This window comes from Callorhinus ursinus, unplaced genomic scaffold (assembly GCF_003265705.2).
Source record: "Callorhinus ursinus isolate GAN/ISIS: 27379988/994484 unplaced genomic scaffold, GSC_fseal_2.0 scaffold10, whole genome shotgun sequence".
Lineage (NCBI taxonomy): Eukaryota > Metazoa > Chordata > Mammalia > Carnivora > Otariidae > Callorhinus > Callorhinus ursinus.
Window position 1 is genome coordinate 73,191,586 of NW_027397072.1, and position 19,161 is coordinate 73,210,746.

A 19,161-nucleotide genomic window follows, 5' to 3' on the forward strand; every position below is an offset into this window, starting at 1 on the left:
ATTTGGAGCTGATGAAAAGTACAGGGTATTGGCAAAATTAAGGACCATATCATTGCTAATATGAGGCAGACTTCTTTTTGAGAAAGTCCTGTGTCATCGGTTTCTCAGACCCAAGTGTGAGTAGTGAATCAGTGATACTTTCATATGACATAAGAGACTTTGCTTCTCAGAGAGAAGGTACATTTGATGAAATTTCTACCGATAGTGCCTAAAAATATTGCACCTACCAGCCCATTTGCTGCATTCACCTTGTGATTATTCTGCTAGGGCTTCTAAAGGGATGAAAATCTGTTTCCTTCCATCCCACCTATTTATGGATCCAGGTTTTGAAAATATTGTCATACCCAGGACCTAATAAGGAGAGTTGGATGTTTTCACTTATTCCAGTTTTCTGACATTGAGGGTGCTGGTACAACACAACTGAATTAAGTATCTGCACTGATATCATCCTGCCATATTTTATGATTCCAAGGTATTGCAAGATTTCTGAATGCCTAATCAACTCGGACTGAAACAATTAGCTAGAGTCAGGTATTATTATGGGCACATTGTCTAGATTCTCTGAGCCTTACATTACAAATAAAGAGTTGAGAATCATATATAGGACTTAGGAAGTGTGTGTGTGTGTGTGTGTGTGTGTGTGTGTGCGCGCGCGCACATACGCATATACACATATACACACACATATATACATTCTTTTTCATTCATTCTCATATATATATATTCCATTAAACCCAACCACACAGTTTGCAACAAGTTCAGCAATGTGCAAAGAAATGGTCTCTTATGTGAGTCTCTATTTAAGATTATGGAAAAAAATCAGCCCTCTCTGAGCTATATTAAATAGCAAAGAATGGCCAATGCAAGTAAAGTAGGACAAATAGAAAAGCTTTGGGTAATCAGTATTCCTTTCTAGATTAATGCTAAGAGTTTTTCCATGAGTACTTTATTACATAAATCTTTTGTGATTGCTGAGCATAGAACAAACAGCAGCTTAAGGTTTTTGTTTTTTTTTTCTCACTTTTCACTTCTCTTTCTTATTTCTTCTCCTGTGTACGTATGTTTATGTGCATGAGAGAGGGAGAGCACAGGAACAATGAGCATAAAGCATATGCACAGTTTAAATAGAAAGCAAATATCCATGTAACCATCATCAAAATCAAGAAATAAAATGCTATGGCCCCTAAGAAAGCCGCTTGCTTGAAAAACATTCCTGTGCTGCCATGGTATGATGAAACAAACTCATGTTTCCTTGGTGTTTATTATGTTGAGTGAGCAGTCAACAAGCACAGGTGCATCAGGACAATGTATGTATTTCATCATAAAGTCTGTATTTACTGTTATTATCACTGTATCCACGAAAAGCTGCCTCTGCAATCAAAATTATATTAATATGTGAAGACAGCTGTGAGGTAAAATATAATAGCTGAACTTCCATGCGGTAGATAATGCCAGGATACAGATACCTCATTTTCAGCAAAGGCAGTATTGTATTTTTAAATCTGATTTTAAAATAATAGGGGTTGGGGGAGATTGTTGACTTACGGAAGGCTTCTTCCCAGGATTTTGTAACCCAACTCCACTCTGCCAGCTCCTTCGACATAGGAACTTCTGGAGGTCGGGTCTGTCTTCTTTCCCCTGGCTTCTAGTTCTCCTTCCCTCTCTTCCTCCCCTCTGTCACACATCCCACTCTCTGAGCGTGCCGGTTCCTGGCACTCCCTTACGTCACATACTCCTGGGCTAATACCTGTAGATCCAGAGACAGTGGAGCTTCCCGGGTTCTTTGCAACAAGTTTGGCAGTGGACAGAGAGAGAGAGAGAGAGACTGTCTCTTCTGCAACATTCCTCCTTAAAATATCCTCCATGGCCCCCTCGAGGAAGTCCTGCCTTCCCTAAAACCCCACTCAAATTTCAGTCTTTGCCATCTTTATTTTTTTTTAAAGATTTTATTTATTTTGATAGAAAGAGAGACACAGCGAGAGAGGGAACACAAGCAGGGGGAGTGGGAGAGGGAGAAGCAGGCTTCCCGCGGAGCAGGGAGCCCGATGCGGGGCTCGATCCCAGGACCCTGGGATCATGACCTGAGCCGAAGGCAGACGCTCAACGACTGAGCCACCCAGGCGCCCCTCTTTGCCATCTTTAAACCACTCAGGTGGATTTAGTTATTCAATTATTCCCCCCTGGCTTTATTGAGGTATAATTGACAAGTAAAATTGTATATATTTAAGGTGTACATGATGATTTTATATTTGCATGCATTGTGTGGGGCGCTTGGGTGGCTCAGTCAGTTAAGTGTCAGACTCTTGATTCCAGCTCAGGTCATGATCTCAGGGTCGTGGGATGGAGTCCCGCAGTGGGCTCTCCCTCTCCCTCTGTCCCTCCCTCACTCTCCCCCGCCCCAAAAGAAACTATATGTGTATGTATTGTGAAATGGTTACATCAGGTTAATTAACACATCCATCACTTCTCATAGCTACTATTTTGTGTGTGTGGTGAGAACACATAAGATCTACTCTCAACAGTTTTCAAGCATCCAATACAGTATTAACTATAGTCACCATGCTGTTCATTATATCCCCAGAACTTATTCATATAATAATGGAAAGTTTGTACCCTTTGACAATCATCTCCCCATTTCCCCACCCCCAGCCCCTGGCAACCACCATTCTATTCTGTTTCTATGAATACCCTCTTTTTTCTTTTTCTAAAGATTTTATTTTTAAGCAATCTCTACATCCAGTATGGGGCTCAAACTCACAACCCGAAGATCAAGAGTCACATGCTCCACCAACTGAGACAGCCAGGTGCCCCTATGAGTACCCTTTTAGGTCCCATGTATGAGTGATACAAAACTGTATTTGCCTTTCATGGCTTATTGCACTTAGCATAATGTGCTCCAGGTTCATCCATGTTGTTGCAAGTGGCAGGATTCCCTTTTTCACAGTTGAATAATATTCCTGTGAGATATATATATACACACACACACACACACACACACACACACACATATACATACACACATATGATCAGACACATATATATAGCATTTATATCATATATATATTCATTATTCACTCATCCATCAGTGGACACTTAGGTTGTTTCCATAGCTTGGCTATTTGTGAATACTGCTTCAGTGAACATGGCAGTATAGATATCTCTTCTAGATATTGATTTTGTTTCCTTTGGCTACATACCCAGAAATAGGATTACTAGATCCTATGGTAGTTCTATTTTTTAATTTTTGAGGAACCTCCATACTGTTTTCCATAGTGGCTGCACCACTTCACATTCCTACCAACAGTGCGCGAGGGTTTCCTTTTTTCCATATCCTGACCAACACTTACCTCTTATCTTTTCGATAATAGCCTTCCTAACAGGTGTGAGGTGATAGTTCATTATGGTTTTGATTTGTATTTCCCTGATGATTAGTGGTGTTGAGCACATTTTCATGTACATGTTGGCCTTTGGTATGTCTTCTTTAGAAAAATGTCTATCTAGGTCTTTTGCCCATTTTTAATCAGACTTTATTATTATTATTATTATTATTGTTATTAGCTGCTGGGTTGTATTAGTTCCTTCTATATTTTGGATATTACCAACTTATCAAAAAAATCCCAAAAAATCAATGGCCAAACCAATGTCAAGGAGTTTTCCCCTATGTTGTCTTCTAGGAGTCTTATGGCTTCAGGTCTTACATTTAAGTATTCAGTCCATTTTGAATTAATTTTTGTGACTGGTGTAAGATAAGGGTCTAGTTTCATTCTTTTGCATGTGGATATCCAGTTTCTCCAATACCATTTATTGAAGAGGCTATCCTTTACCCATTGTGTATTCTTGGTGCTCTTGTCAAATATTAGTTGACAACATATGTGTGGGTTTATTTCTGGGCTCTCAACTTTATTCCATTGGTCTATGTGTCTGTTTTTATTCTAGTACCACACTGTTTTGATTACTACAGCTTTGTAATATGGTTTGAAATCAGGAAGTGTGATGCCTCCAGCTTTGTTATTTCTCAAGATTGCTTTGACCATTTGGAGTCTTTTGTGATCCCATATCAATATTAGGATTTTTTTCTCCATGTTTGAAAAATGCAATTGGAATTTTGATAGGGATTGCTTTGGATCTGTGGATTGCCTTGAGTAGTATGGATATTTTAACAATATTAATTCTTCTGATCCATGAACACAGGATAACTTTGCACTTATTTGTGCCTTCTTTAATTTCTTTTATCAATGTCTTATAGCTTTCAGTTTATAGATCTTTCACCTCCCTAGTTAAATTTATTCCTAAGAATATACTGTTTCTCATGCTATTATAAATGAGATTGTTTTCTTAATTTTTTTTCAGATAGTTCATTGTTATTCTGTGGAAACTCAACTGATTGTTGTATTTGTTTTGGTATCCTGTAAATTTACTAATTTTGTTTATTTTAACAGTTTTTTGGTGGAGTCTTTAGGGTATTTTTGTGTATAAGATCATGTCATCTGGGGCGCCTGGGTGGCTCAGTCAGTTAAGCATCTGCCTTCGGCCCGGGTCGTGATCCCAGAGTCCCGGGATCAAGCCCCGCATCAGGCTCCCTGCTCAGCAGGAAGCCTGCTTCTCCCTCTCCCACTCCTCCTGCTTGTGTTCCCTCTCTTGTTCTTTCTATCAAATAAATAAATAAAATCTTAAAAAAAAAACCCAAACAAGATCATGTCATCTGCCAAGTAGGAAAGTTTTGCTTTTTTTTTCTTTAATCTTATTTATTTATTTGTCAGAGAGACAGAGCACAAGCAGGGGGAGCGGCAGACAGAGGGGGAAGCAGGCTCCCCACTAAGCAAAGAGCCTGTTGTGGGACTCAATCCCAGGACCCCGGGATCATGACCAGAGCCGAAGGCAGAGCCACCCAGGCATCCCTCAGTTTTGCTTCTTTCTATACAATTTGGATGCCTTTTATTTCTTCTTCTTGCCTAATTATTCTGGCTGGAGCTTCTAATACTATGTTGAGTAGGAATGGAGAAAGTGGGCACCCTTGTCCTATTCCTGACCATAGGGAAAAAGCTTTTAGCGTTTTACCATTGAGTATGTGAGATTAGCTGTGGGTCACTCAGTTGGATTTAATCTCTCCCGACCCCCAAGTCTCCAATCTGTCTTTTATAATTTTATTTATAGTATTTTACATTAGAATAGTTCATGTATGTGCCTTCTCACTCCTGTGGGCCAGGGGCCATATCTCTCTTACCCTTGGTTTCCCCACCATACCCAGCAGTACTTTACTCACAGAGTAGGCTCACCAAATGGTAGTTGAATGGATTTGTTGAATTTAGTACATTTAGAATATGATCATTTGTACAGCATTTTTCTATGCGTCATCTCAGGCACAGTATCATAAAATTTACCGTGAAAAGGGAATGCTTGTTGAATGTTTTGAAGCTCCATCTTTGAAAATGGAACTTTTCCACTATTAAGATCAAGAAAAATTACATAATGCTGTATGGTCATAAAATAAAGGATTATGAATGACAGATAATAAGATAAAGTGAGCTTAAGACCTGTATTAATCTATTTTTGGTGTCCTTGTCCATTCTATGTAGTCAGTTAAGCTTTCACCAGGGCAATATGATCTACTTCCTACACCGGTTCCCAAGCACGCTTCCAGGTAATTATATACTTATTAAGTTGCTTTTAATAATTTCACTCATGCCTTTTTATTTACATACTTAACCAATACTAATGGCTTTTAAACCTTATTTATGCCCATCATATCTAGAATAGCATTTTTAAATATTTAGTGAGAGAGAGGGAATAAGTTAACAAAGTTCCCACATTAAAAAATAGATTTAGTACATTGTCTTTTTTTTTATATATATATATAGGAGCTTCGTATTTCGTTCTACAGTTCAAAGATTTCCAACAAGCTGCTTCACTCCTGTAAGTATATTGTAGACAATTAACTCATGATGAATTTGATGTTTAAAATATGCAGTGGTTCATTTTGATATGTCAAGATTAACATTTTGATCACTGTAGTAGATAAGCAATGAATGATTAGTGTAATTGATTTAAGATATACTTAAAGTATATCTGAAGATATACCAGGGATTTCAAGGCAAGTAACCCATGTGTGTCAAGTTATAGAAGAAAAGTAAAACGTCCTTTCCTTTCTGTCGGTCTTGACTCATATCACCTTCTCAGTGAAGTCATCCCTAGTCACTCGTTCAGAATTTCCTGTGCCCTCTTCCTTGGTTTATTTTTCTCCATAATACTCATCACTGTCTAATACACTACACTCAGACATTAATCTATCCTGTTTTATCTGTCTCCCCCACTGGAATGTATGCTTCATGAAGGTGGAGACTTTTATCCGGTTTTGTCCTATATACCTAACACCTAGAAAAATGGCTGCCACATGGTATTTATTGATTTAATTAATAAAATCCTCAGAGATATTCGATAGATCATTGTATTAACAACAAAAAGGAAAAGTATCTCTGGTTTCTTTCAAAAATGTGAAAATGCTTCCTGTTTCTACAAATTTCCAAATATATGCCGTGTTTTGATAAAAATGAACTCCTTTAGATAATTTAACTGGTAGGATGCCAAAAAACAAATAAATATATAAACATTTTGAAGGATTAAGACAATATGAAATTATTTTAGGGTGGTTTGATGGACTTGAGTTATCTATTTGTCACTAGAAACCCAGATGGAGAAAGACATGTTCAGTGAACATTTGAAAGAGGAATTTAGATAACAGAGTTCGGAAACAGACCCTAGACTTTATATTCGATAAGGATGGTATGACAAATCAGTAGGGAACGGAAGAGAATACTTTATGCTGGGCAATTGATTAAATAACTTAGAAATTAAGTTAGATTCTTCCTACCACATCTTAAAATAAATTCCATATTGATAAAAGAATTAAATGAAGCATAAAACCAGAAGAAAATATAGTAGCCTGTATCTAATTTTAGGATAAGGCAGATTTTCTGAGATCAGCGCAGTGGGTGAATTGCAAAGGAGTATTTGATTTGACCACACATTTAACATTTCTTGTACATCAGAAGACAAACTGTAAACAAAGCTAACAGGCAAGTGCAAATGCGGAGAAGTATTTTCAACATATGTGGCAGATAAAGGGCTAATGGCCTTATTTAAACTCTTAACAATCTAGAGGAAAAACATCAATAGAAAAGTAAAACAGATGAAGGCTGGGAGTGGACCATTCATGTGACAAGAAGTTCAGATAGCCAACAAAGGTGAAAAAATGTTGATCCCACTAACAAACGTGAGAAACTAAAAGGCTGACTGAAAGCTTTCTGCATGTGGGTGGTGTGCTCGGCTGAGTGATGGCCCCAGAGATGTGGCCATGTCCTAACTGGTAGAACCTGTGAATGTTACCTTGCGTGGCAGGAACCGTCCTGCCCACTTGATTACTTGAAGGATCTTGAGATGGGGTGATTGTTCTGGATTCTCCGTTGGGCCCCAAATGCACTCACAAGTGTCCTTATACGAGGGAGGCAGGGGGAGATTTGAGAAGGGGGAGAAGGCAGTGTGGTCACAGAGGCAGAGGTCGGAGTGACGTGACCATATGCCAAGGAAGGTTGGCTGTCACCAGAATCTGGAAGAGGCAAGGACAGACTCCCCTAGAGCCTCCAGAGGGAGCAGCACCCAGCCGACACCTGGAGTTTCGCCCAGTGACACTGATTTCAGACTTCTGGCCTCCAGAATGGTGAGAGAATAAAATTCTGTTGTTTTAAACCATCAAATTTATGGTGATTTGTCACAGCAGGCACAGGACATTAATATAGGTGGGGATTATGTCCAGGGGTTTTCACAGTTGATCGATGGGAGGAGGACGTGGTTTTGGTTTTTCCCTTGGCTATCCCTAGGGCTTTTCTCTTTTTTTTTTTTTTTTTTTTAAAGATTTTATTTATTTATTTGACAGAGAGAGACACAGCGAGAGAGGGAGCACAAGCGGGGGGAGTGGGAGAGGGAGAAGCAGGCTTCCTGCTGAGCAGGGAGCACGACATGGGGCTCGATCCCAGGACCCTGGGATCATGACCTCAGCCGAAGGCAGACGCTTAACGACTGAGCCACCCGGGAGCCCCCTAGGGCTTTTCTCTTGCACGTGACAGTAGCGTGGGGTACAGGCCAGCGGCCAGTGTTCTGGGAGCTGAGTCAGGGAAGAGGCTGGGGGGGTGGGTCTCACCGTTTGGTGTGTGGAAAAGTTCACTTAAAATTCCTGTTTTTGGTAGAGGCTCCCGTCCTTAGAGTTCCTGGGGGCTCCTGCGCCCAGTTGTCTGGTGCAATCTCCCCAGAAATGCACCCCCTGCCCCTCCTGGGATGCACGAGCTGGGGGAGGTGGAGGGACCTGGGGAGAAGAGAGAGGTCTACCAGTCCTCCTACTTTCAGCCCCCACCTTTCCATTCCCACCTCACAGGGGTCTCACGCCTAAAATTCCTGACCTTCTCTTGGGTTCTGTGGAGCAAATCAGCCTGCTCCCCTGGCAGTTTCAGCTGTCTCCGCCGTGCTACATGGTGCACGCCATTCCTCCAGGGTGCTTCACGTCCTCCCACAGTATGTTCTCTCTATTGGCTCTTGTCTCTTCCCTTGGCTCTGTGTGTGTGTGTGTGTGTGTGTGTGTGTGACTAGAATGGGAGATGAATCGTTATTTGATGGGAAGAAGGGAAATAGATGCCTATGTAGGTTGGCTTTGGCAGCAAGCAGTCAAAACAACTGGGTTTTTTTCCGCTGGGTAGTAACTCTGTCTCCCTTGAACTATATGTTTTAAATGAATGCTGTGAGCTAATAATGATTTGTTTACTATCAGTGAGGAGGGACTCAATCAAAAATAATTGGATTTTAGTTCAGGTTAGGCGTCCTGGACAAGCAGCCCGGGATGTGAAATAGCACAAGCCAGTTGATTCGGACACTTTTTGCTTTTGGTCTCCTTACTTTGATGGAGAGATTTTTCGAGATCTTATTCTGCCATTTTCCTTGAAGTCACCTCATCCCTTCTATTTTATAAATAAAAGTGATTCACTGATTTGGAACATCCTGTCCTTCAACAAAGTGAAAAGAATACTTTCATGGAAAATGTTCTAAGACAAAGAAATAGCCCAGGGCTGTGATTCATGTCTGTCCTAAACATGCATTCCCAGAGCAGAATGTGGGCTTGGTTTAGATCCACAAACTTGTAAACTGTAGAAAACAAACTCCATTGATCCCAACAGTGGGAGATTGGTGGTACGTTGTGTGAGTAGGATACAGAAATACTGTTTACCATTCTCAAACCTTTTTGAGATAAATGCAGTAATCTTCGGGCCATTATAATATGGCCACTTAACCTTTATCTGAAAAATCTCATTGGATTGCTTTTATCCTTCAGTCTCCTTGTTCTAGAAATTAACATTATAATCACAGAACTGTTAAGGACTCTTAGAACTGGAAGAACCTATCAATGAGCTATGGTGGACGCTTGAACAACGCGGATTTGAACTGTGGCGGCCCACATATATGTAGGTTTTTTTCAGTAAACACAGTATAGTACTGTAAATGTATTTTCTCTTTTCTTATGATCCTCTTAATGTTTTTTTCTATAGCTTACCTTAGTGTAAGAATACAGTATATAATCCATGCAACATACAAAATACATGCTAATCCACTATATATGTTATGGGTAAGGCTAACTATTAGTAGTTAATTTTGGGGGGAGTGTGAAGTTATACATGGATTTTCCACTGCTTGGGGGCCGGCGCCCCTAACCCCCATGCTGTGCAAGGGTCAACTATACTCTATCAGGGTTGGCTCTGATGATGAGGGCCACCATCATTCATTGAGTATTTTCTGGTGCAGGTGCATTTAATCCTCACAGCAACTCGGCGGGTTAGTATTTCACCTCTACTCAACAGGTCAGGAAATGGAAGTTAGTTTACAGAGGTCACACGGTTATTTAGGAAGTGGAGCCGTGACTTAGACCCTGTCTCTGGTGACCTCAAAACCTGGGCTCTAAGCTGTGCTGCCTAGTGCGTGAGCATGATCAAGTGACTTGCTTAGTGCCTTTGGACATTTAGAGCTGGTCTGGGGTCAAGTCCAAGTGGCAGACATTGTGTTGTCACTGGCGTCACCACTCCTCACTGATGACTAAGGCTTGTTCACGGGCCCAGGTTGGCCTGCTTGACCCTTTTTGCAGTAGGATGAGTTCACGTGCAGGAGGCTTCTCTCTCCTGGGACGGCCATCTACCAGCCTGCCCGTTAGGCCCTGATCGTCTAAGGTCCTTACAGTGGATGGAGGCAGCTTAGGCTCCAGCTAGGAGGCTTGCTACACTGGCTCTTCTTAATTGGCCATATTTTTTCCCTGGGACACCTTTAGGATGTTAGAACTTCCAGCTGTTTCTCAGCAAAGTCTCTTTGTAAAAAGCTGGGCTCAACTCAGTCTAGCTGACTTCAATAGAAGTTCTTTCATCTGCTCTACACATCTTTTTTGGGCGGCTGTGTGTGTGAAGCCCCAAGCCAGGTAGCTATTGTTGAGTATTCAGTGGCAAATGAGACATTTTCCCAGTGCTCTCCCTTCCCTCTCGAAGGGCAAGGACACACTGGGGTCAATAACCCAACCAAGGTGTACCCATACGAGCACACAGAAACTTACTCAAATGAAATGAGAGTCCGGGATTCACAATGCATGTGTCTGACTAGTGTGAGACCAAATGGCTTGGCACACACAACTTGAAACGTGGCACCCAAAATTAGACACTGATGACTCAAGTTTAATATTATCTGTTGGAGAGAAGCACGTGTACCTTCTTCCTTCCGAGAGCCATCTCCAGAACCTTCTGATACATTCACTTGTAAGCTTCTTAGCAATTGCTGACTCCAGGCTGAGGAAGGAGGTAAGGGCAGGAGTGAAGAAAAGGCTTGAATGAGGAAAGGGACACCCATCCTTGTCCCTTCAGAGCCTGTATCCGAAGCCAAACTCAAAGAAATCAAAGGGCTAGTTGTCCTGTCAGGCTTTGGATCCAAAGGCTTTTCCACAAGGCATTTATTAGTTGGTGGGGCCAGAAGGGAAATTTGGATTTATACCTCCCCACCCACTGCAGCAATGCCTGAAACTCCATAGTAGGGATCTTTTTTTAAAAAAAGATTTTATTTTCAAGGAATCTCTAGACCCAGTGTGGGGCTGGAACTCACAACCCCTGAAATCAAGAGTTGCATGCTCTACCAACTGAGCCAGCCAGGGGCCCCCATAGTAAGGATTTTGATATGAGAGCCTAAGATCTGAGACATGAGACATGTGCCACTCTTGACTTAGTTGCAGAAAAATCTTTTGGAGGGATTTCTCCTTTTTACATGTCTTCTTTTAAATGCAAAAGCTCTTAGAAGGAGAAATATATTGATCCAATTCATACCAAGGAATCAATGACTTATTAGATTCTCCCTCCCCTCCACCCCCATCCTCCAGGAATATAGATGAGATGACAAGAATTAGGGCACCTGGGATAAAGGAAAGGAACTGAAGGGGCGCCTGGGTGGCTTAGTCCTTAAGCGTCTGCCTTCGGCTCAGGTCATGATCCCAGGGTCCTGGGGTCGAGCCCCGCATCGGGCTCCTTGCTCAGTGGAGAACCTGCTTCTCCCTCTCCCACTCCCCCTGCTTGTGTTCCCTCTCTCGCTGTGTCTCTCTCTGTCAAATGGATAAAATCTTTAAAAAAAAAAAGGAAAGGAACTGTAAAGAGGGAGAATTATAAGAAGGAGTTCCAGTTTTTAGTTATTTATATCATTAACTGTTTTGTGCACAAAACATGTGTTACACTTTTTGACCTTAACTTCAAGATCAGTCCATAAAAAAATCTACAAAGTAAAGAAAAATAAAATTCACAAAGAGTTGCTATGTTGGGAATTTTTATAGACATTTTCCTTAGATAAGTCTGTTGATTCTTACGAGAGAATCCAACTTTGACATAACTGATGTAGCAAGCCTCAGAACAAATCTACAAGAATTAATCTTAAATAGGGGTGCCTGGGTGGCTCAGTTGGTTAAGCGCCTGCCTTCGGCTCAGGTCGTGATCCCGGGGTCCTGGGATCGAGCCCCACATCATTGGGCTCCCCCTGCTCAGCGGGGAGTCTGCTTCTCCCTCTCCCTCTGCCTGCCGCTCCCCCTGCTTGTGCTCTCTGTCAAATAAATAAATAAATTCTTAAAAAAAAAAAGAATGAATGTTAAATAGATTGAATTCCTGTTTATGTGGAATATTTGAATGTCAATTTGAATATCCTTGTTTTATGTAATTATGGTCATAATAGCTATTTGAATTTAAAGTTTATATTTTCAATTCTAAGCATGATTTCCTGCTCAGTATGGCAAACTGGCCATACATCAATCTCTTCTCACTCTCAAATGCCAATAAAATGGTAGTCAAAGAATAAATAAATCTACATGTTTAAAGAGAAAAGAAGTTTGGAAACATTGGCAGACAAAAGCTTTCAACAATTTTTGGACAAAGTAGAGGAAGCCACGGGCTAAAAAGCAGGCAGGGGGTCGTGCAGAAGAGAAGGGATCCTGTTTGTCTCTTAGAACTGGAGGGAGTCTCTGGCCTTGGGGGGAAGGTGAGGTGAGGCATAGGGAATTAGCTGAACACCAGGGAATTAATTGAAACTGTACATACACAGTAATTTAAGTCTGGGGCTCCCTTTCTTCTCCTAATGTAAAATGCTGGTCTTTGGACATTTGCCCCTCAAGCAAAAAAATAGTAGAATTCCTCCTCTAGAAAAACTCAATGAGCTTAGAGGAAAGAGAACCACATCCGGATATTTAGGAAACCCCAGGAAAAAGACTGGCTCACCATTCAGTTGCCTGATCTCCACATATCCTAGCCGTATACCCAAGCTCCCACCAGGCAAGTGTGAAAAGCCCGTAACATGAATGAGGGATGGAAGTAAACAGACAGAAGGTTGGAAACCTGGTTGAAAAACAGAATGCAGGGAATAGAGGGAAGATTTTTTAAAAATCCAGTTAGCATGCATAGAGAGAGGAAAAAGGGAAAAGTATTTTCAACCTAGAAGTCTGTGTTCAGCCAAACAATCGTGAAGACAAAATAAAGACATTTTCCAACATGCAAGAACTCATAAAAATTGCCTTCTGAATATCCTTTTTAAAGATGCCACTGGTGATAAATTACAGCAAAACAAAGGAATAAATCCAGAAGGAGGGAGGCATGGGATTTAGGACAAAGTGGGTCCACACTGGGAGAGCAGTTAAAAGATGTCCCAGGCGGACCACTGTGCAGCAGGCTGAGAGAGAAGCCAATCCGTATTGAGAAAGAAAAGAACGAACTCCGGAAGGAATGTTTCTAAGGGAAAAAGGATTTAAGAACAGCTGATATGATGGGGAAAATTTAAAAAATATGTGTAGCAAAATGTGCAAGTGAAAAAATAAGGCACATAATTAACTGCCGATAAAACAAAAGGCTAAGGAAAGGAATTCTATTATGTAACCTGGCTCTGCAAGGAATATATTTTTTTAACAAACATTGCTTAGGGATTTAAAATGCTACTTTGGGGGCGCCTGGGTGGCTCAGGTGCTTAAGCATCCGGCTCTCGATTTCGGCTCAGGTCATGATCTCAGGGTCCCGGGATGGAGCCCTGAGTCAGGCTCTGCGCTCAACGGGGAGTCTGCTTGAGGATCCTCTCTCTTCCTCTGCCTCTTCCCCTGCTTGCACTCTCTCTTTCCCGCTCTCTAAAATAAATAAGTAAATCTTTAAAAACAATTAAAATGCTACTTTGAAAAAAAAAGAAAAGAAAATGCTACTTTGGATGAGGAGAGAGGAATAGTGGACAGGGCAAATGCCATATCTTCATTCATTCCAGAAGGCCATCAATAGATAATTTCTAAAATACAAATTAAGAAATAACACTATGAACATACCATTTAGTGATAAGGTAACTGTTTTTTTAAAGATTTTATTTATTTATTTGAGAGAGAGAGAGCATGAGTGGAGGGTAGAGGGAGAGGCAGAGGGAGAAGCAGACTCCCCGCTGAGCAGGGACCCTGACATTGGGCTTAACCCCAGGACCCTGGGATCATGACCTGAGCCGAAGGCACACGCTTAACTGCCTGAGCCACCCAGGCGCCTCAAGGTAACTTCTGTAAGAGCAGTTAAGAGTTAAAAATAATTGTCTTCGGCTCTTTTTCTTTAAAGAAGGTATGGCAGAGAGGGGGCAGAGAGAATCTTAAGCAGGGTCCATGCCCAGCGTGGAGCCCCACACGGGGCTGGATCTCACAGCCCTGAGATCATGACCTGAGCTGAAATCGAGAGTTGGTTGCTTAGGGGCGCCTGGGTGGCTCAGTCGGTTAAGCGTCTGCCTTCGGCTCAGGTCATGATCCCAGGGTCCTGGGCTGGAGCCCCGCATCGCGTTCCCTGCTCAGCCGAGAGCCTGCTTCTCCCTCTCTCTGCCCCTCCCCCTGCTTGTGTGCGCTCTCTGTGTCTGTCTTTCTCTGTCAAATAAATAAATAAATAATCTTAAAAAAAAAAAAAAGTTGGTAGCTTAACCAACTGAGCCACCCAAAGATTTTATTTATTCATTTGACAGAGAGAGAGCAAGAGAGGGAACACAAGCAGGGGGAGTGGGAGAGGGAGGAGCAGGCCTCCCACGGAGCAGGGAGCCCGATGCGGGGCTCGATCCCAGGACCCCGGGATCATGACCCGAGCTGAAGGCAGACGCTTAACCGACTGAGTCACCCAGGCGCCCCAGTTCCAATTGATTTTTAAAACTACATTTCTCTATAAATTTAATAAAATGTCTTGAAATTTAAGTGAAAAATATATAAAAATTTAAAATTAGAGTAAAAATAAATGAATAAATTATAGATAACTTGGAAAATACAGAAAATTATGTTTAAAAATTTTGTTATTGCTCATATGCAGCCATTAATGTTAATTTCCGTTTTTCTCTGCAATCTTAAAAATAGTTGTGATCATGATGCGCAATAATTTATATCCCTTTTTTTTTACTTAGCACGTTTTACTTTCATATTATTACAAATCCCTTTAAAATTTATTTCCACTAGGTAAATAATCAAGTTATCAAATCATAATTTATTCAACCATCCCCCTCTTTTTTTGTTTTTTTAAGTAGGCTCCACTGGACCCAGCATGGAGCCCAATGTGGAGTTTGAACTCACAACCCTGAGATCAAGACCCTGAGATCGATACCCAGAGATCAAAAGTCAGACGTTTAACCGACCCAGGTGCCCCTCAACCATTCCCCTCTTGATGGTTAATCTTGTTTTCAATTATTCCATATACAGGGGTCTTCAGTATCCAAGTATAACCTGATCCACAAAAAAGACCTATTAAAGTGAACCCACTTCAAGTAGAATCAAAATCTCAAAAGTAGTCAACCAGGTTTGATTTGGTCTTTCCTTAAAAAAAAAAAAAAACTGAACTAAAAATTAGGAAAGTATCCTATAATTGCAACTACGTATTAATTCCTAAATTAAAAAGGAGGCTGTGTTGAGTTTAGTTTTTCTGACAATATCTTGTGATAGTATAGTGACATCCTTCACGTCATATTGTTAGCTAATTTAACTTCGCTGGATCCTCACTGGGCAATGAAAGCCTTTTCCTGTGATTTAGGCACTTTTCCATCATTTTCATCAACTTCATGAAATCCTGCATTTTTGGGTAAAATTTTCATTTTCATTTTCCGTTGGATTTGCATTTCATTTGCAATGTATTATTAAATATCATTTAATGATGACAGAGAAAAACTGACTTACAAAGACACTGATCTGTCTGCAATGGTGGATGCCAGTGTTAAGCAGGGAGAGATGCTTGAATAGGATTTAATTTTGTTAAGAGGTCAGTTTATTGGAGAACTCTTCTATAATATGACAACTTTGTTTACATTCACAACTTTGTTATGCAAGGATAATGGTACCAAATACTCAGATCAAGAGATTAATGCTAGCATAAAACTCAATGCATAAAATCTTTTCTAAGTTTTGACATCATTTTTTATGGGTTAGCACAAATGGTATTTACTAGAGATGATATACAGCTTCTTCATCTAGATTGCCAAACCTTTTAAAAAAGTATTACATTCATTTATCTTCCAGTGAGTGACCATTTCATAAAATTTGTATAAATTTTATTTATCTTTAATTTTTAAAAAAATTTGTTAACTTGATAGTAAAAGAATGGTATCTCATTATTCTAATTTAATCTGTAGGATCTGAGACTGTACATTCTAATTATTTGTTAATCAGGGATTTGTGGTTCTCCCTGCATACTTTCTGGTCATAGTCTTTACCGAGTTATCTATTGGGCAGAGTTTTAACATTCTTTTTTGTTGATTTGTACAAACGCTAGAGTGAAAAGATATTAGCACTTGTATTTGCTGAAGCTTTTCGGGGATTTTGCCTTTTACTTTTGTGTGTTTATATAGAGAGAAGTTTAAAGTGTAAAGTGTTTATGTCGTCAAATTAGAGAGTTTGTCATCGCCTTCTGGAATGTAAGTTCCATGAAAGGGGACTGTCTTACTCATCAATGCCCAGAGCCTAGTACAGTGCTCAGAAACTGTGTTGAATGAATGAATGAAATCTATCTTTTCTACCACTTAAAAAATTCCCTCCAGAGATATGTTCACTTTAATTTTCTTTCATGTATTTGGCATTTTGATTTTTAAAAAAACTTATAATTCTTTGGTTCTTCTGAAATGTGGTTTGTGTACAGCTGCATGGTAAGGTTGTGGTGTCATTTGAGCCCTACTGGCTCAGGACACGTTGCCTCATTGTTGGTATACCTGAAACCTACAATCACCTGAAATCTGACCTGCAGATCTGGTGCAATATAGTACGACCTATGGACATCCACTGAGTCACTCTAAGCCTTTTGAGAATGAGGCAAGTAATAAGAGATGGTCCCATATAGGTGTGCATCTCCTCCTCCTTGCTTTCCGTCATCTGTGAAAAGTAGCCTGTGGAAATGTGTTAATCATTCACACATAAAATCTCCAGGAGCAGCCAATTAAAAGACAAGTAAATGACCATGTGAATGCATAGCAGATCACTACATGATTTTTTAGTTCTAAAAAGTACATTAACTTTGGATTTGAAGATCCTCTAGGATTGTGTCCGAAGGCCTCTCAGTGTGGAGCAGCTGTTCTCCCTTGTTAAAAAAAACACAGCCTCTTGGGTGCTCGGTAGGTGGCTCGGTGGGCTAAGCATCTGACTCTTGATTTCCGCTCAGGTCATGATCTCAGGGTCATGATCTCCGGCTTGTGAGATCAAGCCCTGTATCGGGCTCCACGCTCAGCAGGGAGTCTGCTTGGGATTCTCTCTCTCTCTCTCCCCCTCTCTCCTTCTGCCCCTCCCCCTACCATGTGCATGCTCTCTCTCTCAAATAAAGAAATAAATCTTAAAAAAATAAACAAAAACCCAAACCAAACCAAACCAACAACAATGGTAAAAACCCACAGTCTTCTTGTTTGTGTCAGGGACTCAGTTGGTGAATTACATTTTGTCCCCAAAGTGTAGGTAGCTCTCAAGAGAAGCTGTTGGTAAGGGATTTGTTGGTTTGGAAAATGGTTTATAATCTTCACATTACCAATGTAAGATTGCATACTCATTGGCTATTTCAGTTATTGTTGAAGTAATAATAATTGGTTATGGATTGGCACAATTGTTTTGTGCATAGTAAAGACTGTGAGGAGGATATTTATGTGAGCATTTTGGGATTGATGCCAGGAGATGTGGTCTACCATTAATAAAAAGGACCTTTCTGGGGGCGCCTGGGTGGCTCAGTCAGTTAAGCGTCTGTCTTCGGCTCAGGTCATGATCCTGGGGTCCTGGGATCGAGCCCCGCATCGGGCTCCCTGCTCAGCGGGGAGCCTGCTTCTCCCTCTGCCTGCCTCTCTGCCTACTAGTGCTTCTATCTCTCTGTCAAATAAATAAATAAAAAATCTTTAAAAAAAAAAGGACCTTTCTGCACCCATAAAAAGAATTGCATTGGCAACTTCTGCCACCTTTTAGCATCTTGGTAATAATGACCAAGCCCCACAAATCCTAAGCCCTAAAGGTACAGTTGCTTCATAGTGGGATTGTTTTAAAGAGGAGAAAACTGCAACAAATCCTGGTCATTCTTAGTCAAGGGAATTGGACAAAGTAAAACTTGTCATTTGTGGTTTCTCCTCCCCTTTAATTGATTTAATTGCTCCCATAAATGACCCAAATAAATCTCTTGACCTACCAAAAAACTGCATGGATTTTGTTCCCTCTTGAATGTGTTTCTAAGTGTGGGCATTAAGGATATCAGAGATTCTGCACAACTTTCTTGAACATACTGGGGACACGGATGACTTCATTTAATACTCCCATTAGGGTAGGGGCGCCTGGGTGGCTCAGTCGTTAGGCGTCTGCCTTCGGCTCAGCTCATGATCTCAAGGTCCTGGGATCAAGCCCCGCATCGGGCTCCCTGCTCCTGGGGAAGCCTGCTTCTCCCTCTCCCACTCCCCCTGCTTGTGTTCCCTCTCTTGCTGTGTCCCTCTCTCTCTCTGTCAAATGAGTAAAACCTTTAAAAAAAAAAAAAACTTCCCATTTTTCCAGGTCTTTTTCCCCCAGTCTCTACTTGGCATGTGATCCGTACAGACCCAGTGCTTCTCTTGTCTGTTGCTGGTGGCAGCACATACCAATACAAGCCCTTGAAAGGCAGTTGGGCAGTGCATTATCTCATGGCCTGCTGATTCCATTTTGAGAAAACCCTCCTAAAGTAATAATCTTGTGTACAGAAATATTCATCTATACAAAGATATCATGAAGGGATTACTTATAACAAGATGACAACAGCAGTAATGTAGGAAAAATTATGTGTATAAAAACCAGGAAATGCACCAAAATCCATTTAGTGGTAGTGGCTATGCTGAGGTGTTGTGATTAAGGGTGGTTGTTTCCTTCCTTTCTTTTCCATTGCTTTTATCGTTTTTCAAAATATAAGTTCTAGAAGTCAAAAGAGGCAGGGTACTTGGATGGCTCAGTTGGTTGAGCGATGGATTTTTGATTTTGGCTCAGGTCATAATCTCAGGGTGGTGAGATCGAGCCTGGCGTCGGGCTGGCGCTCAGCGTGGAGCCTCCTTGGGATTCTCTCTCTCTCTCTCTCTCTCTCCCTCTCCCTCTCCCTCTCCCTCTGC

General features: G+C 41.0%; 1 protein-coding gene across 1 annotated transcript in view; it reads left to right on the plus strand.

Moving 5' to 3' along the window:
• STPG4 (sperm-tail PG-rich repeat containing 4) overlaps nt 1–19,161 on the plus strand; it is a 39,511-nt gene that overhangs the window by 9,858 nt on the left and 10,492 nt on the right. The window contains exons 4-5 of the mRNA XM_025868747.2: nt 5,577–5,641; nt 5,859–5,913. Of these exons, the coding sequence (XP_025724532.1) occupies nt 5,577–5,641; nt 5,859–5,913 (120 nt within the window). The remainder of the gene's footprint in view (nt 1–5,576; nt 5,642–5,858; nt 5,914–19,161) is intronic.